The 23,811-nt window shown below is 48.3% G+C and overlaps 1 protein-coding gene across 1 annotated transcript; it reads right to left on the bottom strand.

Annotated features, from left to right (window-relative positions):
- Nucleotides 1–5: 5 nt before the first annotated feature.
- Nucleotides 6–23,789, bottom strand: DNTTIP1 (deoxynucleotidyltransferase terminal interacting protein 1). Its single transcript, XM_045981756.1, has 13 exons — nucleotides 23,634–23,789; nucleotides 22,985–23,055; nucleotides 21,902–21,998; nucleotides 17,537–17,635; nucleotides 11,234–11,302; nucleotides 10,916–10,972; nucleotides 10,602–10,660; nucleotides 9,670–9,715; nucleotides 6,903–6,961; nucleotides 6,747–6,807; nucleotides 2,065–2,136; nucleotides 487–542; nucleotides 6–377 (listed from the first exon to the last, which is right to left on the bottom strand). The coding sequence occupies exons 1-13, from the start codon at nucleotides 23,736–23,738 to the stop codon at nucleotides 239–241; spliced, it is 990 nt and encodes a 329-aa protein (XP_045837712.1). The 5' UTR covers nucleotides 23,739–23,789; the 3' UTR covers nucleotides 6–238.
- Between the last annotated feature and the right edge of the window lie 22 nt (nucleotides 23,790–23,811).

Here is a 23,811-nt window from a genome sequence, read left to right as displayed (position 1 = left end):
CTAGTTCACTGTCTGTTTATTACAAACTGTTTAATTGCTTCTTAACCCAATAACTTTAGAAATACAGAACCACGTGCCAGTGTGGGGGTGCTCTGTAGTGAGTCACTACAGACTAGCCCAGGCACAGCTTAATGCCGCTGAGATCCATCCAGGAGCAGTCCCAGCAGTGGCCTCAGCCGTGTGGGTGACAGGGTCTTGGAAGACGGCTGCCAAGAGTAGCCAGGAGACCTGGCTTTGGTCAGGTCTGTGGAGGTGCTTCAGCAGCACGATGCTCGTTCTCTGTCCGTAGTGTCTCCATGTACTTCCGCATCTTCTCGACCATCCAGGAGGGGAGCACAAAGGATTTCAACTCCTCCAACTTCAGGTCCAGGCATCCTCTGGAATAGACATTGAGGAGGAGAGTTGAAGCCAGGGAGGGTGGAGGCCCAAGTGCATCCCAAGGGGTTACTGCGGGGGGTGGGGCAGGGTACAGACGACTGGGTTCACCTGTAGTCATCACTGGCGGCGAGGTCCCGGATGTCCTCCTCGATGAGGAGGTAGGCCTGGGGCAAGAGCAAAGGAGAGTGATCATTGCCTCTGATTCATTTCAACTCAATATCACTTTATTAAACATGTGCTTAATGTAAGGGCTGGAAGGGAGGGGGCCTCATTTAGAGTTGAGGGGGGGAGTGAGTAGGGAGAGACTGGAGAATAGCTCCCTGAGACAACCTTGCACTCAAACAGAAACTTGATGGGTAAGGGAGCTGGGATGGGCAACTTCCTTACAGCCTCCTCCTCCTCTTAAGAAAAAAAGGACTCTGAGGTGGCTTAACATGAAATGGCAAGAGAGCTAGCAAAACACACATGGAAACAGGGAATCAGGAGAAGGAAGCTGTATGTTAAGTCTGGAAGTGAGATGATTTAGTTTTGAACTTCGTGGCAAAAGGGCAAACGTGAGAAGCTGCGCGGCTGCCTCCTACCAGCGGCCTGCAGGTCGGCTGCGGCATAGTGCCATGGCTGCAGGGGGAGGGAGCCCTCTTGTGCGCTTACCACACAGAGGCCGTTGTTTATCACATGGGAAAATCTCCCGTGGGAGACAGTTCTTTCTAGTCTTAGGGTCAGGACTGTGTGTCCCTAGAGTAATCTGTCATCTTATGAGCACAGTGAACTCTGTAACCAATGAGATGTCCTTGAGAAGGCCTAGAGTTAAATTTGCAAAAATGCACAGAAGTGTGCTGCTTTTCCAAGTCAGCTATTAAAAAAAACCACCCCCTTTAAAGCTACTCTTGCTCATGGCTTAATGTTAGATCCCGTCTTTCCTTTTTCCCATCTATTTCTTATTTACATGTTGCATTTTATCCATCAGTGGTAAGCTCCCTGAAATCTTCTGAAACGGGGTATAGCAGTAAGCAGAGTCGTAAAACAAGATAGTTTCCTGGCCAGGAAGGAGATGGTACACTGTCTGCAAGGCCCCTGATTTCTAACAGGAGCAGTCCTGTGGTGGGACTGAGTCCTCAGGTGGGGGACACCGCGTATGACCGACAAAGTCCTGCTAGTTTCAGAACACCTGCAACCATGGTTTTCCCAAGATCGTTGCTTGATGAGCTAAGACCTCTTTAAGCAGAGGTGATTCTGGAAGGGGGTGCTAGGCATGGCAAACAGGTTTCACCACATGTGCTAACTCCTGCAGGCAGGAGGTGCTCCCTGGAGCACTGTGGTGGGGGAAGAGCCTACAGCTGTGTCTAGTGGCAGAGGTGGTGATCCGTGAGAAGCGTCTGTCAATGGGCACACGAGGGACAGGTAGCGTTCCGTGTGTCGGGCACTTGCCATTCTTATGCACAGCTAATAGAATCTGAATATGAGGGATGATGTCGGAGGGAGTGAGGGAGTGGTGAGTGGGAAGGGAATCCAGGGAGTAAGTCCAGTCTTCAGTGGAAAGGGCCCTCTCCACCCTGACAAGTCTCCCTTTCCACATTCATCAGGCTCGGGGAGTCTCAGACATGGAGGAAAGCTGCCACCAACAGCGGGACCCATGGCCCCTGGGCTGGGCGAGTCTCTGACAGGGCACATGTGAACAGTGCTTACCATCTTCCCCCCTGTTGCCCTCATGTGATGCTGCTCTGCCAGCCAGTGCTTGTCCTGGGGGTCGGCTGCGTACTGGAAGGGATGAAGTGGCAGATGTTAGACTAGTGGGAGGATCCTCATTTGGTCCCAGAGCATCTCTCAGCAAGACCTTGTCCCAGCCCGGTGAATGCAGAGGGTTTGCCAAGCTCTTCACAGCAAGTGGAGCTGAGCCCAGGAGGCCAGGGGACAGGACCCAAAGCCCAGAGATTTAGCACATTTCCTACCCCTTCCATTCTCAAAGCACAGCACTCTGGCAACCGGTCAGACCAGTGACTATTATTCCCGAGTTCTACTCTTTTTCATAAAATGACCTGAGGTAGTTTGCCGCATGTGTGAAATGTTATGGTAACCATATTTTCTGAAACAAAACTCAGGACAGGTCATGCTCTGGGGGAGGCAGAACAGCACTGTGGGTAAGAAGTTCATTTTGGTGGGGCACCTGGGTGGCTCAGTGGGTCAAAGCTTCCTTCAGCTCAGGTCATGATCCCAGGGTCCTGGGATCGAGCCCCGCATCAGGCTCTCTGCTCAGTGGGGAGCCTGCTTCCTCCTCTCTCTCTCTGCCTGCCTCTCTCACTACTTGTGATCTCTGCCTGTCAAATAAATAAATAAAATCTTAAAAAAAAAAAAAAAAAAGTTCATTTTGGAATTAGGTTTCAATTCTGGTCCCTGCCTCTTAGCAGATGGTGTCAACCTGGGCAGCAATTTCCTTGAGACTCAGTTTCTTCATCTGTGAAACCAACAGTATTAATACTCAGGAGGTTGTCAAGGATAAATGAGATTGTGCATAAAAAGTGGTAAAGACAGGGGCACCTGGGTGGCTCAGTGGGTTAAAGCCTCTGCCTTCGGCTCGGGTCATGGTCCCAGGGTCCTGGGATCGAGCCCCGCATCAGGCTCTCTGCTCAGCAGGGAGCCTGCTCCTCCCTCTCTCTCTGCCTGCTGCTCTGTCTACTTGTGATCTCTGTCTGTCAAATAAATAAAAACTGTTTAAAAAAACGCGTTTAAAAAAAAAGTGGTAAAGACAGTATCTGACACACAGGAAGTGCTCAATAAAGGTAGGTTTTAGAAAACAGGACATTTGAAATAGAGACAAAGCCGGGAAATCCGTATGGTTACTACTCTTTGAGTGTAAATAATTATTTCACTTCCCAAGTAATATATTAATAAAAATTTTAGAAGTAAGCACTTTCTAACCCAATTTCAGTCCCACTTCCAGGGGTTTATCCTGCAGAATGCCCCACACACGTACAAAGGGATGTTTGGGATAGCAGCATTTGTAATAGCAAAACTGTTGGAAAAACATAAATAGCCACTATAGGGGAGTAATGAAATAAATTATGGAGTATCTATTCTATGAATTCTACACAGCTGTTAAAAATAAAATGAGGGAGACTTAATTTAGTAACGCAGACAAATCTTTAAGACATTATCCATAGATTGAAGGTGGTCAACCCACCGTTTCTGTAAAGGGCCAGCTAGTAAATATTTTGGGCTTTGCTGGCCACATACATCTTTGTCACATGTCCTTCATTTTTATTTTTTTAACTGTTTTTAGAGATTTTATTTTTAAGTAACCTCTACACCCAACTTGGGCCTTGAACTTACAACCCCAAGATCAAGAGTCACATGCTCCACTGACTGAGCCAGCCAGGAACCCCCATTTCTATTTTTTTAAAATCACCCTTTAAAAATATAAAAAACTCGAGTTGGACAGAAACAGGCTCCTGGCTGGATCTGGCCCACAAGCCATACCTGGCCTTGTACTAGGATTTTAGCTCTTCGAGGGTAAGGTGTTTTTTGTGTCCATTTTGTTCACCGTGTTATCTCTAGCACTTTGAGAATGCTTAGCACTCAATAAATATGTGTTCGATGAATGAATTTTTGGGTGAAAAAAATAAGATCAGAGAACAATGTGTAGTCATACATGCATTATTGCTATTGATGTGTATAGTCAATAACATAAAATATCACTGAAGGACAGCCCCCCACCCACGTGTGTGCACAGGGAGGGCCTGGAGGATGCTGCTGCTGGCCTCAAGGGGAGGAGACTCTGAGTCAAGGCTGAAGGAGAACTTGGTGGATTGTTCCCTAGTAGCTTCTGCATATTGGGTCTTTTTATAATAAGAACGGGTTTATATATTATTTCTAAAATAAAAAAAGCTAAAAAGGAAAAGAAAAATTTGAATAATGCCTTCAGGAGGACAGAAAAATGGGCAAAAGATACAAGAGGCAGTTTACAGAGGAAGCACAAATGGAAGCTAAATGAATGAAAAGATGCCTGTCGTCACTAACAGAGAATGAAAAGTAAAACAACTAAAAACATCTTCCTTCCATTTTTTTTTTAAATCTTTTTTTTAAAAGATCTTATTTATTTATTTAAGAGAGAGAGAGAATGAGAGAAAGTGTGAGAGGGGAGAGGTCAGAAGGAGAAGCAGACTTCCTGCCGAGCAGGGAGCTGGATGTGGGACTTGATCCTGGGACTCCAGGATCATCACTGGAGCCCAAGGCAGTTGTTTAACCAACGGAACCACCCAGGTTCCCCCTTCCTTCCACTTCTTAGACCGGAAAGATTACAGTGAGAGATCGTCCCCACTGGTAATGAATGCGGGTCGGCAGTTCACTACAAACGGCAGATCGAAGAATTGGGAATGTGTGCCGGTAATCACGAACATTTACGGAGCCTTGCCATGTGCCAGCAGTGCGCTGGGAGCTTTCCTGCACTCTCGCCTAATTCTACCAACCCTACAAGGTTGGATTGTATCTTTCTATTTTTGTAGATGACAAACAGGCTCAGAAATGGGAAGGAAAAATAAAGTAAGAACAGAACAGAGAGGAAGGCAAATCTTAAGAGGCTCTTAACTCTAGGAAACAAACTGTTGCTGGAAGGGAGGGCTGATGGGCATTAAGGAGGGCACTTGATGGAAAGAGAATTGGGTGTTACATTAATCACTAAATTCTACCTCTGAAACTAGTAATACACCATATGTTAACTAAACTGAATTAAAAAAAGAAAGAAAGAAAGAAAAAGAAATGTGGGGGCACCTGGGTGGCTCAGTAGGTTAAGCCTCTGCCTTTGGCTCAGGTCATGATCTCAGGTCCTGGGTTCGAGCCCCACATCAGACTCTCTACTCAGCGGGGAGCCTGCTCCCCACCTGCCTCTCTGCTTATTTGTGATCTCTGTCTGTCAAATAGATAAATAAAATCTTTAAAAAAAAAATTAAGGGGCACCTGGGTGGCTCAGTTGGTTAAAGCCTCTGCCTTCGGCTCACGTCATGATCCCAGGGTCCTGGGATCTAGGCCCGAGTTGGGCTCTCTGCTCAGTGGGGAGCCTGCTTCCCCCCCTCTCTCTCTGCCTGCCTCTCTGCCTACTTGTGATCTCGGTCTGTCAAATAAAAAAATAAAATCTTAAAAAAAAAAGGAAAGAAATGTGAAGCCTCTTGGCCAAGGTCGCACGGCTACCAAGCAGTGGAAACAGGGCTGAAGCCACACTCCTAACCATCGTGCTACTGGAGTTCCAAGGAGGTGCTGGAGCACATACACTTGCTGGGTGATGCAAGAGGGTTTTGGAAGAGGTGGATCAACAGAAGAGTCAGGCAGAGATCTAAGCGGGGGTCGGGGTGGGGGTGGTGTCATCAGAGGGAACAGCAGGAGTGAAGATGCCGAAAGGAAAATGAAGTAGCAGGTAGGCCACACCGTCTAGGTGCTGAGGCTCTCAGGATATAAGACTGAAAAAGAAGCAGCAGGTCCGCCCTTCAAAGAACCTGAACTTGCACAGAATGTAGTAGACAGAGCCGTAATTCTGGGACCCCAAGCCTTATGTATGGGTGCAAAAACACGTCTTGAACACACATGCACTACTATTTTTCTAATATATTTGGAAACTTTTGTGATGGCAAAAACAAAAATTCATTTAAGGGGTGACTGCTATCCTGTCCCCCCATTATTTTCTTAAATAGGACAGACCTAAGGACCTCTCTCTGAAAAGGGTTAGAACTGCGCCCGTGCTCCACTCTCTTATTTTACCTACAATTGAATACGGTTAAGGGTTAAGAGCTCAGGCTTTGGGGAAGACAGACCCAGACTGGAATCCTACTTACATTAGATTTGGCCCTTACAGCTAAGTAACTTTGGGTCAGTCACTTAGCCTTTCTTTACCTCTGTTTTTATTTACTTATTTATTTATTAAAAAGATTTTATTTATTTGACAGACAGAGATCACAAGTAGGCAGAGAGGCAGGCAGAGAGAGAGAGGAGGAAGCGGGCTCCATCCCAGGACCCTGGGATCATGACCTGAGCCAAAGGCAGAGGCTTTAACCCACTGTGCCACCCAGGCACCCGTTTTTATTTTTTTATGTATTAATTTGTGAAACAATGATAGCTATCTCCGTTTTAAAGGATAGCTCCCAGAGATAAAGTAAGTGCAGTGCCTGAACCCTGTCTGGTCTGCAGTAAGCATACAAGAAAAGTACCTGTTATTGAGGGGCAGAATGTTCAGTAAATTCCAAAAGGTAAAGGTTAAGGGCAGAGGGGTAACTAGAGCGCAGAAGCCCTGACTCCCAGATCAGCGTCTGTTCCAAGCTTCTCTGTGCCATCCGAGCTCCCAGCGTGCACTGTGGTGGCCCGCCTCACTCCCGGCACTTGCCTACCTTAAAGAGGTGCGGGTGCTTGATGTAGATTCTTCCTCTTGTGCCCCCCATCCCCAGGGCCCTGAAAAGGGACAGAGGAGTGGTAAGGATTCCAGCCTCTGGTCCTAGGCCCCCAAGCTGCCCCCTTCCCCTCAGCACCAAAGCTCTCAAACTTACTTGTTGGCTCGAGATCCCAACACGAAGGTGGTAGATTCATTCAGCCGGGCCGGGTCCCACTATGCAAAAGATAGAGAGGCTGGTGAGGTGAGGCTTACCTGGCGGGCAGGATGGAAATGCTCTTCTCCCGCCTTCTCCTATCACCATCCTAGTCCACTATTCTGAACAGCTGAATCAAGAAACCAAGTACTGACAATATGCTGGGCTAGATATTGGGGATAAAGAGATGAGTAAGATAGTCTCTGCTCTCTGGGGACCACAGACATTATGTGCAGATAATTAAACCAGCATGAGACACGCAGGGATACAGATGCTGGGTGAGAGGGATGCCATGGGGGAGGGCAACAGGAAGGCTCTCTTGCAGAGGTAAGTTCCCAGGTTAATTCTGGAAGGGCTGAGGGGAGGAAGGGCGGTACAGGATGAATGGTAGGAAGCGAGAGCGGGCCTGGCAGGCTGGAGAGACCACGATGGGTCCTGTGTAGTAAAAGGAGAGAGAGCACAGATCAGGGAGAGGCAACAAATGAGGTAGAAGGGAGAAGCAGAGAGGGGCTAGAGGCCCGGATGTGCTTCCTTCCCCCACTCCTCCGAAGGGCAAAGCCTGTTTTTGTTTTTACTGGAGGCTTGGGTGGCACGTGACAGTTCACTAAATGGCTTCAGAGATAGGGGCTAGAGGAGAGACAAAAAGTAAGTCGGGGCGGCAAGGAAAAACCACCAGGAGGAGGTAAGGGCTGGCGAGTTCCTTTGCAGCCTCATTTAGGGGAGGGACGTGGTGCTCCTCAGCAACAGGCTGGATCCCTTCCTTCAGCTCTTGGCAGGGGACAGAGAAAAAGCAAAAGGCTTCGGCCCTCCCGAGTCTCAAGTGTGCTGCTTTTAGGGATCTGCACTTTATTCATGCTGTAGGCCACAGGGAGTCACTGAGGCTTCCAAATAAGGAGAGCCAGATTTGATTTAAAGACCGCTCACTCGCCCACACACGGCTGACAGATTCAAAGTGGCAAGACTGCAGGGAGGGAGCGGTTTAGGGGTTGCTGGACTGAAGCATTTCTGAAACAAGAGAAGGGTCTGAGCTCAGAGGGCAATAAGGATGACAAGGAGGGAAGAGGAACTGGGTTGTATGCGGGAAGTGGGACCAGCCAGGCCTCGAGGGGACACAGATGGGAAGGAGGGGAAGAGGGAAAGATGACTGAAGTAAAGAATGTCAAAGAAGGTCTATGAGGAAAGATTCTGACTGCAGTTTTAGGTAGGCTGAGTCTGAAATGCTGCAGAAGCTCCAGGGAGGGAGGTTTAGCAGACGGCAGGAGACGTAAATTCTAAACCAGAAAGAGACGTGTGGGACAAAGAGGTATGGTGACCTCGGCACACTGGTCCCTGAGATCCTGAGGGTGAAGGCTTGAGAGCACTCACGGAACTTGACGTGCAGGAGTGGGTCAGCGAGACGACTCTGAGGGACGCCCACGTACAAGGCTCACGGCTGAGGGAGAAGGGATGTCCGGAGAGGAACACAGAAATCAGGGAAATGCAGTATTATAAGCTCGAGGGGAGCAGAGTTGAAGACGAAAGGCACGGTCACTGATGCGAGAGCAGAGAGGGCCAGTAACACAGGAGGTGGAACATTTCTACCAGACAGAGTCTCCGCCAGGCCAGTGGAGCTTTCGCCTACCTTACTGGGCTTCCATTCGTGGCTTTATTTGAAGAAGGGATTCTACTGCTAAAAGAGCTTGCAAACAACTGTTCTGGAGCCAAGAGAGGCTAATGGTTAAGACCATAGGCTCTGGTGGCAATGGACCTTGGCTTTGACACTTGGCTTGCCCATCTAGCAGCTGTGTGACTCTGAGCAGGTCTCTGAACCCTCATTAAGTTCAAGGGTATTGATGTAGTGAAAAGAAGGGCCATTTGTACCCCAATGTTTATTGCAGCAATGGCTACGGTCGCCAAACTGTGGAAAGAACCAAGATGCCCTTCAACGGATGAATGGATAAGGAAGATGTGGTCCATATACACAATGGAGTATTATGCCTCCATCAGAAAGGACGAATACCCAACTTTTGTAGCAACATGGACGGGACTGGAAGAAATTATGCTGAGCGAAATAAGTCAAGCAGAGAGAGTCAAGTATCATATGGTCTCACTTATTTGTGGAGCATAACAAATAACATGGAGGACATGGGGAGATGGAGAGGAGAGGGAGTTGAGGGAAACTGGAAGGGGAGATGAACCATGAGAGACTATGGACTCTGAAAAACAACCAGAGGGTTATGAAGGGGCGGCAGGGGGGTGGGGGTGGGGTGGGAGGTTGAGGAACCAGGTGGTGGGTAATAGGGAGGGCACGTACTGCATGGAGCACTGGGTGTGATGCCAAAACAATGAACACTGTTATGCTGTAAATAAACAAATAAAAATAAATATAAAAAAAAAAAGTTCAAGGGTATTAAGTGTATACGATAACTACACTTAATACACTACACCACAGAAGGGTAACAGAATCTATCTCAAAAGATTGTTATAAAGATTAAATGAGATGACATAAAAAAGATTTAGTGCAGGGACTGTCTTATATTAAGCACCCCTAGTTTCAATCCTGTTTAAGATCCTTCTGGAAGGCCAGAGGGGGGTATGGGTATAGGGCGGAGGTTGGGGAATAGGTGGGATGGCTCTGGAATGGCGTGTGCACCTCCCTCACACCTTAGCCCCTTCCCTCATGGTGGGTCCAGAACCTTGACTGGGTCTCCCTGGGATAGTGGTCACTGCCACGCTCACATAATCATACCTTGGGGCCTTCTCGGCGAATCGGTTCACAGGATTTTGGCTTCCATCTGATTGGAAGGAAAGAAGAAAGGTAAATTCTCCGAGGTGAGGCCTAGGACTGGAACAAAGCCTGCTGGTGGTGGTAGGAGTTCCTCACACTCTCACTTTGGCCCTGGCGGTCTTTCCCCCTGGTTACCCACTGAGGACGTACAAAGGCAAAAAGGTATTCTAGGACTGGCTCCGAGACTACCTAGCCATGAGGGCAGGTCCAGGAACCCCTCTGAGCTATCCTTTCCTTCTCTGTGAAAAGGAGGGAACAACAGCAACTGCCCCTCCCCCATGTTTGCGAGCGCGGGGCGGGGGGGGGGGGGGGGGGGGGAACCAAGCCACAGTGTGGCGGCCTTACTGCTCTACTGCTCCTTCTCCCTAAGCCAGTGGTTTCAGACGGTCCCCGCTGCTCCCAACCAGACTGATGTGGCTTTCTCAATCAGAATTCCACGTAAAGTCTTATTTGAAAAAAAGATTCTGTTGCTTCAAAACCTTTGTATTACAGTGTTGCTCTTTACTAATTGGCTGACCTTGGACAAAAATTCCGAGTCTGTTTCCTGATTTACAAAATTAACTATACCTTCACTAGTGGGTGGCTGTAAGGGTTAGAAGGTAAATTATGTAAGATATTTAGAGAAGTTACAACACGTTATGAGCCTTTAGTAAGTACTAACAATAAAAATAGCTCTGGTATTCAATCAAGCTGGGCAGAACGGTTCTGGGGCAAAAGCAGGATAAAACAATGTCCTCCCTGCTGCCTTCTTTCCCCAGCCCGCAAACCAGACTAACCTTCCCCCATGGTGACTCAAACAGGGGGATCCGATTTTGGCAGGTGAGGATTTCTGGCCTCTCTCCCTCCAGGCCCACCCCCTCCCCGCTCTCCCCGCACTGCCGGCCCCTACTCACACCAGGCCAGCGGCTGCCCGGTCGTTTGACAGCATGTGTCCAGGAGGCCGTCCCTTCCTCTGCCAGAAAGAACAGCTGTCAGAAGCCTGACCCCCTGGGAAGCCCCACCCCACGCCACTGGCAGGCCGAGGGTCACTTGGTAGAAATGGTTTTCCAAAGAGACCAAATGATGCTTGAGAGCGAACAGGGAGAGTTAACAGGCTCCAGGGGTCCTGCTTCTCATGCTAGAAAGGCCCCCATGATGCATGGAGAAGCCCTCTATCTTCTGGAGTCGCAGGGTCTTTTCCCAGCCAGAAAGCATGGAGATGAGTTACCTTTTTGGGAACAGGGCTTCCTCGATGGGCACATTCCTCTTCTGTCTGTCGGCCGCGCTGGAGGAAAATGGAAGGGAGGGGTCAGTAGTGAGCCAGTGCCTGGGATCCGCAGGTTCAGGGGTTGTTGAAGGCAAAGCCCTGGACTACCTCATCGGGTCCCTCCCTGGGCTGGGCCCCTGGAGCTCTCCCAGCATGACGCCATTTGGAGCTCGTCCTACACGTGCGTGGTATGTGGAAGCTCCCTGGGTCCAGAAAGTTCACCTGCCTACCAGCCTCATCGGTCCCCCCCTGCAACACCCCAGACCCAGCGATTCTGACCTTTATCCCTGGAAGCTCATGGGTCAATCTGGGTATTACTTTTTCTCCATCGGAAAACAGTAGTTTAGCCTGAAAAGAAAAGACCAAGTGTTAACAGTCACTATTGTGGTGGGTAACAGCTGGGTTAAAACTCCAGATTGGGTTGAAACGTTCTCATGATCAGTACAAAGGCATCCTGAGAGATGAATATACATAGATATCCTTTTTTCTAAAAACTTCAGTTGACCCTTGACCCTGCACAGGCTGACTTAACACAGTTTTTCCATAAAAACAGTACAGTACTGCAAATGTATTTTCTCTTTCTTACAGTTTTTTCTTTTTTTTTTTTTTAAAGATTTTATTTTATTTATTTGACAGAGATCACAAGTAGGCAGAGAGGCAGGCAGAGAGAGGAGGAAGCAGGCTCCCTGCGGAGCAGAGAGCCCGACGCGAGGCTCGATCTCAGGACTCTGAGATCATGACCTGAGCCGAAGGCAGCAGCTTAATCCACTGAGCCACCCAGGCGCCCCTTCTTTTTTTTTTTTTTAAAGATTTTTATTATTTTATTTTGACAGAGAGAGAGAGAGAGATCACAAGCAGGCAGAGAGGCAGGCAGAGAGAGAGAGGGGGAAGCAGGCTCCCTGCTGAGCAGAGAGCCTGATGCAGAGCTCGATCCCAGGACCCTGAGATCATGACCTGAGCTGAAGGCAGAGGCTTTAACCCACTGAGCCACCCAGGTGCCCCAGTTTTCTTTCTTTTCTTTTTTTTTTTTTTTAAGGTTTTATTTATTTATTTGACAGAGAGAAAGAGACAGTGAGAGAGGAAACACAAGCAGGGGGAGTGTGAGAGGGCGAAGCAGAATGCAAAAAAGTCAGCAGGAAGCTGACTTGAGCGGAAGGTAGATGCTCAACGAACAGAGCCACCCAGGTGCCCCTACTGTTAATATTTCAGTGTAAATTCTTCATTACTTTTTTCTATGTAAATATATACTATATATTATTTTTCCTAACTAAATGCATTGACATAATACATATTCCTCAACAAGCTGCTGCTTTTCATTTAATAAATACTGAGCTCCCAGTGTAGACGTGCTGGGGAAGCTGTAGTAAGCAGCACATGCAAAGTCCCTGCTCCGCGGAGCTTCTGCTCTGCGGGCGATCTGGATAATAAGCAAATAAACAAACATAAACAAGGCAATTTCAGATCGTGATAAACGGGGTAGAGAAAAAACCCCAGGCAGATGTGACAGGACTAGCGAGGGGAGGGCTGCTTTAAGCAGGCGGTCAGGGGAGGCTGTGCTGAGCAGGCAGCCTTCTGGGCGGGGCTGGGCGGAAGGAGAAGAGCTGAGAAGTGTGTCAGCAGCAGGGATGAGGGCAAGAGCCCCAAAGTGGGAACAGACTTGGCCTGTTTGTAGAAAAAGATGGCCTGGCAAAGAGTGGGCAGAGGAGAGAGGCGTGAATGAGGAGCGTGAATGAGGCAGGCGGAGCTGTGTAGGTTATGGGAAGAGTTGTGTTCTCTCACAAGAGAACGTGAGCGGCATTCGATGAGCCTGAGCACTCCCCTCTTCTGGAAACTCTCTCCTACTGGCTCCTGTGGCCACACTTCCCTGGTTTTCCTCCTACTTCTCTGGCCACTCTCTTTTAGCCTTCTTTGCTGGCTCATCTTCCTCAGCGTGGTTCATTCTGTCTTCTTCCATTTGGTATTCTATCTGCTCTCATCATGCTCACGGCTTCAGTTAACATCTTTACATGGATGGTACCATAATTTTTTTTTTTTAAAGATTTTATTTATTTATTTGACAGAGAGAAATCACAACTAGGCAGAGAGGCAGGCAGAGAGAGAGAGAGAGAGGGAAGCAGGCTCCCTGCTGAGCAGAGAGCCCGATGCGGGACTCGATCCCAGGACCCTGAGATCATGACCTGAGCCGAAGGCAGCAGCTTAACCCACTGAGCCACCCAGGCGCCCGGTACCATAATTTTTTAAAAAATCTGAGTTCAGGGGCACCTGGGTAGCTCAGAGGGTTAAGCCTCTGCCTTCAGCTCAGGTCATGATCTCAGGGTCGTGGGATTGAGCCCTACATCGGGCTCTCTGCTCAGCGGGGAGCCTGCTTCCCCCTCTCTCTGCCTGCCTCTCTGCCTGCTTGTGATGTCTCTGTGTCAAATAAATAAATAAAATCTTTAAAAAAAGAATCTGAGTATAGTTGACACACCACGTTGACCCTATGATTTTTTTTTCCTCTTCACCTGTGGCCTCTCCGTTGAGCTCCAGATTTATACAACGGTCTGCCTGGTGTCTATGCATCGAGGTCCCAAATTTGCTAAGTCCGATACTACACTCATAAACCTCCTCCAAACGTTGCAGTGAAGAGTGCACAAGTCTCCAGGTGAAATTATGTGCACGTTTTGTGGTAATGTCATTCATACCTGTCTGCCTAACCAGGCTGTAGGCTTTAGGAGAGCAGGAGCCCTGCTTGTTCATTTGCCATTTGCTCCTTCGCTTCCTCCTTCACTGATGCACGCAATCATTCAGCACACACTCAGCGTCCCCCATACTGAGTCCTATTCTAGGGCGGGGCAAACTGTAGTGAACAAGGTTAGGCCTCAGCTCTTGTAAAGCTCAAGCTTTTAGCAGAGGTGGGGGTATAAAGGAGAGAGAAAATAAATTCATGAACTATTAATAATTTCCGATTGAAATTAGGGGTAATAATCAACAAGGTGATAGAGATTATTGGAGGTGGGGAAAAGAGAGAGAATGAGGAGCTACTTTATTTCTTAAAAAAATATCTTATTTATTTATCTGTTAGAGAGAGCGAGTGAGCGCACAAGCAGGGGAGCAGCAGGCAGGGGGAGAGAAGCAGGCTCCCTGCTGAGCAAGGAGCCCAAGGAGGGGCTCCATCCCAGGATCCAGGACCCTGAGGTCATGACCTGAGCTAACGGCAAACACTTAACCAACTGAGCCATCTGGCATCCTTACTTTATTTTTAAAAAGATTTTATTTATTTGAGAGAGAGAGAGAGAGGAAGCTTGGGGGTGGGGGGGTGGGGCTGGAGGCGGAAAAGGTGCAGAGGGACTCGGAGAACCAGATTCCCCACTGAGCACACTTAGTCCCAGGACTTGGTCATGACCTGAGCTGAAGGCAGATGCTTAACTGATGAGCCACCCAGGTTTCCCTGGGCAGGGCAGCACGGGTGGGGGGGTGGAGGATGGGGGTTGGGGTGGGGGGTGCTGCGGGGGGTGTTACTTTAGATGAAGTGGCCAGGGAAGGCCTCTCTGAGAGGCAATATTTGAGCTAAATCTGAAGAAAAGGAGGCAGCTATATAAAGAGTTAAGGACAGGGCATGCTGAGAAGCGAGAACAGCAAGTGCAAAGACCCTGAGCTCAGTGTACTGGAGAAGCAGAAAGGCTTCCAGTGCAGCTGGAAGATAGTCGATGAGGGTGTGGTGGGAGGAGCTGCAGCAGCAGGTAACATTTACTGAGTCCTTGCTATTGATCTAAAATCTTTAGAGATATCACAACATTTCATCCTCCCGACAACCCGATGGTGCAGCACCTCTACACCGGTTTTGCAGATGAGAAAACTGAGATTCGGTAAGGGGAAGTAACGCGCCTCAAGTTACAAAGCTAGTCTGGTAAAGTTGGTTAAGCGACTGCCTTCATCATCCTGGAGTTTCGGGATCGAGTCCTGCATCAGGCTCCCTGCTCAGCGGGGAGTCTGTTTCTCCCTCTGACCCTTCTCCCTCTCATGCTCTCTCTCAAAAAAAAAAAAAAAAAAAAAAAAAAGCCAGGACTCCTATCTGGACAGCGCAAATAAAAAGAAAGCCTGCATTCTTAACTACCATGCCAAATTTTTCTTAATGATGTGTATTAAATGAATAATTAAGTAAGTAAATAAAATGAACAAACAAAAACCAATTACCATGCAAACAAAATCGAGCAAACAAAAAAATGCAAGGCAACAGGCTATAGATAAGATCAGCCTTTTCTCCCTGAGAAGTAGCCAGAAAAGTGCAGCCCAGGAGATTAGGAAGCATGATGTGGTGTCAGAAGTGCAAACAAATCAAGTCAACCCCAACAAACTAAAAACCCTTCTCTAATTGTCTCATGTCCGATGTGAAGGATCTTTTCAAGCAACAAGAAGTTCAGTGTGCGGGCGCCTGGGTGGCTCAGTGGTTTAAGCCACTGCCTTCGGCTCAGGTCATGATCTCAGGGTCCTGGGATCGAGTCCCGCATCGGGCTCTCTGCTTGGCAGGGAGCCTGCTTCCCTCTCACTCTCTCTGCCTGCCTCTCTGCCTACTTGTGATCTCTCTCTGTCAAATAAATAAATAAAATCTTTAAAAAAAAAAAAAAAAAAAAAGAAGTTCGGTGTGCAGTTCAGACGAGGGGACGCGGAAGAACTTCAGGTTTCCTGGGCTACCTGAAAACCAGGCTCTGTCGGGAGGCCGCTGTGTATTATAATCACGAACAGAACTCCCATGTATTTAACGTGTAGTTATGTTCTTTGTTGTAACGCACCTGCGTGGTGCTGGTCGCGTATGAATATTTTCTCATTTAATCCTCACAGCAAACCACTGGTGCTGGGATTCTTACTCCCAATTTTAGGGATAAGAAAGCTGAGGAAAAGAAGGGTCAAAAGACTTATTTGAAGTTTCTTGATTCATCGGGTTTCCTGCTGAACTTTGGGCTTTCTACCTTCCTGTGCTCCAGTTCCTGCGCTCTGATCACACACCGTCTGTTCCACACTCCAGCTTCCCAGTCATATCGATACCAGCCAAGGGACTCCAGGAGGTGGACGTGGGGACTCCGGAGACGGGAAAGGTGTACCCATCCACGGAGTACAGATCATGCCCCCCGTTCACTTTCATATCATCCTTCTGGGGACTCCTGAAGAGTTGCAAACATTTCCCTTCCATTTTCTAGGGCAGATTCCCAAACCAATCTCCTTATGGCAGCCAGAGCGATCTCTCAAAATGCCAATCTCAGTAGGCAGCTCTTCTGCTTAGAACTCCACACCTGTAATTTGGCTTGATTTGGCCTCTGCTACTTTTCCAACCTCCACAAGTATCGTTCTCTCCACCCTCTGAAAACCAGCAGCCCTGGCTTCTTTCTGTCCCTTGGATGCACTCCGCTTCCTTTTACCTCCAGGTTCCGTATCTTCTAGTGTACACTCTCTTCATTGCCTCCTGAGCTCAGGGCACCCAGAACAGTTTGTAATTCCAGATCTACTGAATGGTAACTGGGGTAACGTCAGCGAGCTGGGGTAAGGCCTGTGTGCCTTTTGCATAGCGCAGTTGGGGCTGGCACAGAAATGGTGTACGATATATATGAGTTGGAGAGGTAAATAAACTCGAGAAAGCATTCTGGGATGCAACCGAGACTGAAGGTTTCTCAGTTTAATCTCAGTTTAAAACATTCGCAAACTGCCATGTCTGATTATGAGCAGATGTTCCAATTGATCGTTAACATACTCCAATCCCAGACTGAAGTAATGAACTGGCCTCCTAGGATTTTGGCAGACGTAAGTATAAAACCATGGGAAGTGGATCAGCTTTCACTGCACTAATGGATAGAGTTCTGCCCTCTCAAAAGCACTAATGGATAGAGTTCTGCCCTCTCAGAAGCTGAGGCTCAGGCCCTGGTCTTGCTCTTTTCTGAGGCTGTGCCTGAGCAGCTGGCCAGCCCACCTTCTGGGAGACATGAGTCTCTCATCTCCGGAGAATCACTCTCCTAGGACTAAGTTCAAACCCGTCTCTGCGGCTCTGAGTGTGTAGAAATTTCCATCTCTGACAGCCGGCGGTTTCACAGTTAGGCACAGAAGCGGGTGATGCCAACAATCCTATTGATAAGAACAGCTGACACATGCAAACAGGTTCACTCCCATTCTGGGAACACAGGCATTTTTAGACGTGATGTCATGCCTCCCGGGCACCCCCCGAGAGGTAGGAAGGCAGAAAGGGTGACAGGCCCCATGGTAATAAAAGGGGCTGTGACTACTTGCAGAGTGATGTCACCACTCGCAGAGGTGAGAGCGTGCTCAGCTATCCTAACTCTCGCTTATTCTGAGCCACAGGTTCTTCATCTGGAAACTAGGGGTTACGATATGTCTTCTGGGGCGTCAAACTAGTGCACGTGAAAGCACTGGTCCCATACTGGGTACAGAGGAGCCACTCCCCTTCTGTCAGCAGCAGCTCCAGGCCCTCTCTGGAGGCTCGTGGCTTATCAGGCATCCCCCCAAGTACCATGAATGAAGCGATCACTCTTCTTAGTAGAGCCCTGAGGACGAAGCCTGAGCCCATGTCTCTGCATCTCTTGTCCCCTTGGGTCTCACCTGCTCCAGGCAGCTCCGACAGGCCTCCTGGATCAGCTGCTCTGCGTCCACCTCTTCCCCGACGTTGTCTCTGACATTCAGTGCTGCCTTCTGGAAGAACTAGGGAGAAGTACAGCAGAGGACAAGGTCAGAAGACCTGTTAATCTGCAGTAACTTAAAGGAAACAGAATACGAGAGAAGCTTTTTTCTTCCTCTCATACAGAAGGGAACAGTGATTACGAACGTGGCTTTCAGATTAGACAGATCGAGAGTCGGTCACTTCACACTCTATCCTGTCTTAAGGAGGATCACAATCATGGAGGTGCCCAGCGGATGGCCATTACAGCATGAAGGTGTAAATAGGGCACAATTGGGGCGTCTGGGTGGCTCAGTGGGTTAAGGCCTCTGCCTTTGGCTCAGGTCATGATCTCAGAGTCCTGGGATCAAGCCCCGAATCAGGTTCTCTGCTCAGCAGGGAGCCTGCTTAAAAAGAAAAAAAAAAAAATAGGGCAGAATCGAAGAATAACCTGTCAATTATAGCTTAAATAAATCATGGCACATCCATGCTAGGAAATATGCAAATATTAAAAATTACAGTAAGGATGGTATAGGACAGTATGGTTTTTTTTTAATAAACATATGATGTATTTTTATCCCCAGGGGTACAGGTCTGTGAATCGCCAGGTTTACACACTTCACAGCACTCACCATAGCACATACCCTCCCCAATGTCCATAACCCCCTCCCCCTCTCCCAACTCCTCTCCCCCCAGCAACCCTGTTTGTTTTGTGAGATTAAGAGTTACTTATGGTTTGTCTCCCTCCCAATCCCATCTTGTTTCATTTATTCTTCTAGGAGAGTATGTTTTTGACATGAAAAGTCATTCATGATATATTGCTTAGGAAAGGAAGCAAGATTTGGTACAGAATGAGCCTATTTATTTAAAATAGCAAAAAGGGAGCGCCTGGGTGGCTCTGTGGGTTAGGTCTCTGCCTTTGGCTCAGGTCATGGTCTCAGGGTCCTGGGATCGAGCCCCACATCAGGCTCTCTGCTCAGCAGGAAGCCTGCTTCCCCCTCTCTCTCTGCCTGCCTCTCTGCCTACTTGTGATCTCTCGTTCTTTGTCAAATAAATAAAGTCTTAAAAAAAATAAAACAGCAAGAAGCAAATACAGAAAGACAAAAAAACTGCAAGGATATATATTAAAGTAACAGGACATTATGGATGATTTTTTTCTTTTTTTTGCTTATCTACAGTATCTCAATTTTTATAACATACCTGCATTTCTTCTGTAGAAGGAAAAAAGAATGCCAGTGCCCGCAGTGAAGCCCAGGGCAGATCAGAAAAGATCCTGAGAGTAGAAGGTCCTCACTGAATTCTGACCTTGCCCAAGCCGAAAGAAAGGTGTAGAATGGGTGGCATGAGACCTGACCAGGGCCCCAGGACACCCACAGTCCCAATCAGCTGGGGAAGGGGAAGGCAGAAGTTTCTTTCACTGTGGAAGAGGGAGAGTCAGAGCCTGAAAACCCTGAGAGACAGGTCATGGGAGGTCCCAAATGGAGGCACTAGGAACACATTCATAAGAGTCCAAGTTGTGTCTCCAGAAGACAATGTCATACAGGAAAATTCTGGTACCTATATACTGTAGGAGACAACTATGGGGATGTACTTTCTTTTCTCATCTCCTCTCCTCCTTCCTTCTTTCCTTCTTCTCTCTCTCTCTCTCTCTTCCTTTCTTTCTTTTTTAAAATTTTAAGTAGGCTCCATGGCGACCCCTCCCCGCCAACCTGGGGCTTAAACTCATGACACTGAGATTAAGAGTTGCGTGCTCCGGGTAGCTTAGCTGGTTCAGTGCCTGACACTTGATTTCAGCTCAGGTCATGATCTCAGGTTGCGAGATCGAGTCCTACATCGGGTTCCCCCTCAGTGGGGAGTCTACTTCTGTCTTTTCCTCTACCCCTCTCCTCACTTGCATTTTTTCTCTCTCTCTCAAATAAATAAATGAATCTAAACAAAACAAAACAAAAACAAAAACAAAAGGAAAGAAAAGAAAAAAAAGAGTTGCATGCTGCACTAAGCCGGCCAGGCACTCCCCAAGGGGATGTTCTTTCATTTTATATTTGACAAGGCCAAATGCCTGATACTGTTAATGTTCAGCTAAGGAGAAGTACAAGAGGGTGTGGATTAGAAGTCTGATGAGGTGAAGAGGAAAATTCTTCAGGCAAAATTAAATGAATAGTCAGATGAGTTTCACTTTAAAACAAAACCTTAGGGTGCCTGAGTGGCTCAGTTGGTTAAGCGTCTGCCTTCAGCTCAGGTCATGATCTCAGGTTCCTGGGATCGAGTCCTTTGTGGGGCTCCCTGCTCAGTGGGGAGTCTGCTTCTCCTTCTCCCTCTGCCCCTCCTCCCTCTCATGATCTCTCTCCCTCTCAAATAAATCAATAAAATGTTAAAAAAAATCCTTAAGAACTGGAGATCAATACTGGTGTTCAGTGTTGATTACTGGCTAAGTGAAAGCTAGCTAAAACAATCTGGATTCTTTACAACCAGCCTGTGAAGTGGGCAGTGTGATGAATATACAGGGGTGACCATAAGTGGACTTTGGACCTAAGAATGAAATCTGGTCCTGCATAAGGCATTTGAAAATGCTGCTGGGATGAATACAAAATTGTAAAAGCATTTAGAGAGAAATTTTCTTTTCTTTTTTTTTTTTTAAGATTTTATTTATTTATTTGACAGACAGAGATCACAAGTACACAGAGAGGTAGGCAGAGGTGGGGGGGAAGCAGGCTCCCTGCTGAGCAGAGAGCCCGATGTGGGACTCGATCCCAGGACCCCAAGAACATGATCCGAGCTGAAGGCAGAGGCTTAACCCACTGAGCCACTCAGGCGCCCCCAGAGAGAAATTTTCTTGAGGAAAGAATATGTTTTCCTTGCCTTTCCTTTCTTTTTTTTTAAAGACTTTATTCACTTATTTGAGAGAGAGAGGGAGTGCATGCATGCCGAAGTGGTGGGAAGGGCAGAGGGAGAAGCAGACTCCCCAGTGAGGAGGGAGCCCGACACAGGGCTTGATTCCTGGACCCCGAAATCATGACCTGAGCTGAAGTCAAACACCTAACTGAATGAGCCACCCAAGAGACCGCTGTGGGATTTTATTTTATTTTTAAATGTTTTATTTATTTATTTGACAGAGAGAGAGATCACAAGTAGGCAGAGAGGCGGGCAGAGGTGGGGGGAGCAGGCTCCTCACTGAGCAGAGAGTCTGATGTGGGGCTTGATCCCAGGACCCTGGGATCATGACCTGAGCGGAAGGCAGAGGCTTTAACCCACTGAACCACCCAGGCATCCCTGCTGTGGGATTTTAAATAGGGGAGTGACAGCCTTAGATTTACACCTTTGAGGTCACTGGCATCTGCAGGGAGGCTGGGATGAAAGAGGGGAAGAAGAGCAGCAGTAGGGAGTCACAGGAGGAGCCTGGGTAAGAGAAAATGAAGGCCTGAACCAAGGCGGAAGTGAGGAAGAAGAATGGCATGACAGATTGTGAAGTGGAATATACAGAACTGTGGCTGGACAGGGGAGATGAAGGAAAGGCAGAGTCCCTGGTTTCCGGTTTCTAAATGAATGGTAGCCCCATTCAAATATCACATGTCCCAGAATGAGCTCCTGATTCCCCCTGCTCGTTCCCGTCTTCCTCATATCAAGCCAGTGGCAATACTGTTTTTATAGCTGTCCAGGGCAGATAATATGTGTTTACTTCTCTTGTTCTTTTACCTGCACATCTGAATCATCAGCAAAGCTTGGTGTTACCTCTAAAACGCACGTGAAATCCCACCTTCCCAACACCTTTACTGCCAACACTCAAGCCACCATCATCTCAAGCCTCCTCCTGCAGGTGATTCTCTGCACATCAGTCAGGGGGACCCTTTAAAAATGTTCACATCAAGTACTCTGCTCAAAACTCTCCAAGAGGGGTGCCTGGGTGGCTCAGTGGGCAAAGCCTCTGCTTTCGGCTCAGGTCATGATCCCAGGGTCCTGGGATCGAGCCCCGCACTGGGCTCTCTGTTCTGCAGGGAGCTTGCTTGCCCCTCTCTCTCTGCCTGCCTCTCTGTCTACTTGTAATCTCTCTGTCAAATAAATAAAATCTTTAAAAAACAGACAAACAAACAAACAAACACACTTGTTTGAAATATGGTGCTGAGCCCATTACACTTAAATTATTTTATCCTCAAAATAGCTTGGCAGAAGAGGTATTCAAGTTACCCCCAAAGAAAGGGGTAAAAGCTCTCAGGGGTTCAGAACTGGAAGACTTTACACATCTGTGTGTGGTAGAGGGATCCAGGGGAATGTGATGTAGGAAAGGCTCGCCCATGCCTCTTTGTCCCTCTCACCTTCATGTACTTGTTGAAGACAGTCTGGATCTCCTCATTGATGCTAGGCTGCAGGACAGCGCGGAGGAGGTCCATGGAGATGGCAGGATCTGTGAAACTGCATTCAGGAGGGAGACACAGTCAGGGGTCATGTCCCAGACATATCTTTCTTAGTCTGCCCAGCCAATTACCGACACAGACTCCTTTAACGACAATAATAGATAGCTTCACCTGAAAACAAGCTACATGCCCAGGTTCTGTGCATACTACACGGACATGGCTTATATTCCATTTCCATAATAACCCTATGAAATGAGTTTTATTTATTTTTTTTTTCACTTTTTAAAAAATTTATTTTCAGCATAACAGTATTCACTGTTTTTGCACCACACCCAGTGCTCCATGCAATGCGTGACCTCCCTATCACCCACCACCTGGTTCCCCCAACATCCCACCCCCCCACCCCTTCAAAACCCTCAGGTGGTTTTTCAGAGTCCATAGTCTCTCATGGTTCACCTCTCCTTCCAATTTCCCTCACCTCTCTTCTCCTCTCCATCTCCCCATGTCCTCCGTGTTATTCCTTATGCTCCACAAATAAGTGAAACCATATGATACTTGACTCTCTCTGCTTGACTTATTTCAATGAGTTTTATTTTTTAAAGCGTTTTACGAGATACAAAGTCTATACAGTTCAACAAGTAGTTGTAGAGAACATCCACTTAATCATGACTTGTCAAGAAATATAATCAGCATCCCAAGGTCCATCTTGTGCTCTCTCCCTTCCCTGACATAAATATTACTGTTTGCATAACAACAAAACAAAAAACCCCCAAATCCTACTGTTTGCTATTCTGCCTTTTTACAGCCCTCAACCACAGAGCCGACTGAATGTTAGGGATCTCAGGCACTGCTGAATCCATGATTCCCCATTTTGTACCTGAATTCAGAGGGGGCAGTGATTCAACCAAGGTCAACAGAGTTACAGAAGCTGAGTCTCCTCTTTCCTAGTCCAGTGTTCGTTCTAATGGCTGATGAGCTCTTTCCAGCTCTGTGCCGTGGGGACCCCAAGGGTGCTGGGAGGTGAATACCCAGGACCGGCCTTACCTTGTTGTCATCTGTGAGCGGCGGCCCCTTCGCTGCACCTGGCGGTGCTTTATCATTATGTTCCAAGGATTCTGCGGGGACCAAGGGAAGAGATGTCACTGAGGCCCGTGACATTGGGGTAGAGGTGGAAGGTGAGTATGAAGTTAAACTTAGACATCCCTGTTTCTCAGGGAATTTCAGCGCTTCTTCCACCCTGGGGTAGGCGGGAGGGCGGTGGCAGAAAGGCCCCGCGGGGTGGAGGTACTCAGGAAAAGTTTCCTGCCTCCAAAGTCCCAAACCCACCTTTTCTGGGACGGCAGGAGGAAGAGAACCAGTGTTTCCCGAGGGACTATTCTGGGATAGCCGACGTGCTGGGCGCTTTCTTCGCATTTACACCCCAACCCCGTAACAACTTTATGAGGCGGCACTAATCATCTCCATTTTACAGAAGAGGAAACTGGAGCTCGGGGGTTGACAGGACTGGCTCACGTCACCTAGCTAGGAGGGCGGCACCAGAATTTGAATCCAGGTAGTCGGACTGCGAAAACGCCAACCCCCTGGGCAGCACCAGCGGCCGCGTTCTCTTGCCCGCGGGCCAGGGTCCCGGGAACCCGAGGCCCAGCCGGCCCGAGCCCAGGCCCAGCCCCGGCTTCCCCGGGGGCGTCCTCACCGTGAGAACCAGCTGCCCTGCTGCGCCCGCGTCGCCTAGCTCGGGACCGCCCCGCTCTGCCCCGCCGGGTCCCCGCGGCTGCTCGGCGTCGCCAGTGGCCCCCATGGCTCCCCCAGCCCCCACAACTTCAGTCCGACTCTGCCACCGGCCGGAAAGTGGCCCTGTGACGTCATTGGAA

The sequence above is a fragment of the Meles meles genome, chromosome 16, assembly GCF_922984935.1.
Source record: "Meles meles chromosome 16, mMelMel3.1 paternal haplotype, whole genome shotgun sequence".
Classification (NCBI taxonomy): Eukaryota; Metazoa; Chordata; class Mammalia; order Carnivora; family Mustelidae; genus Meles; species Meles meles.
Note: the sequence above shows the minus strand (reverse complement) of the source record. Positions and strands in the feature narration are given on the sequence as shown.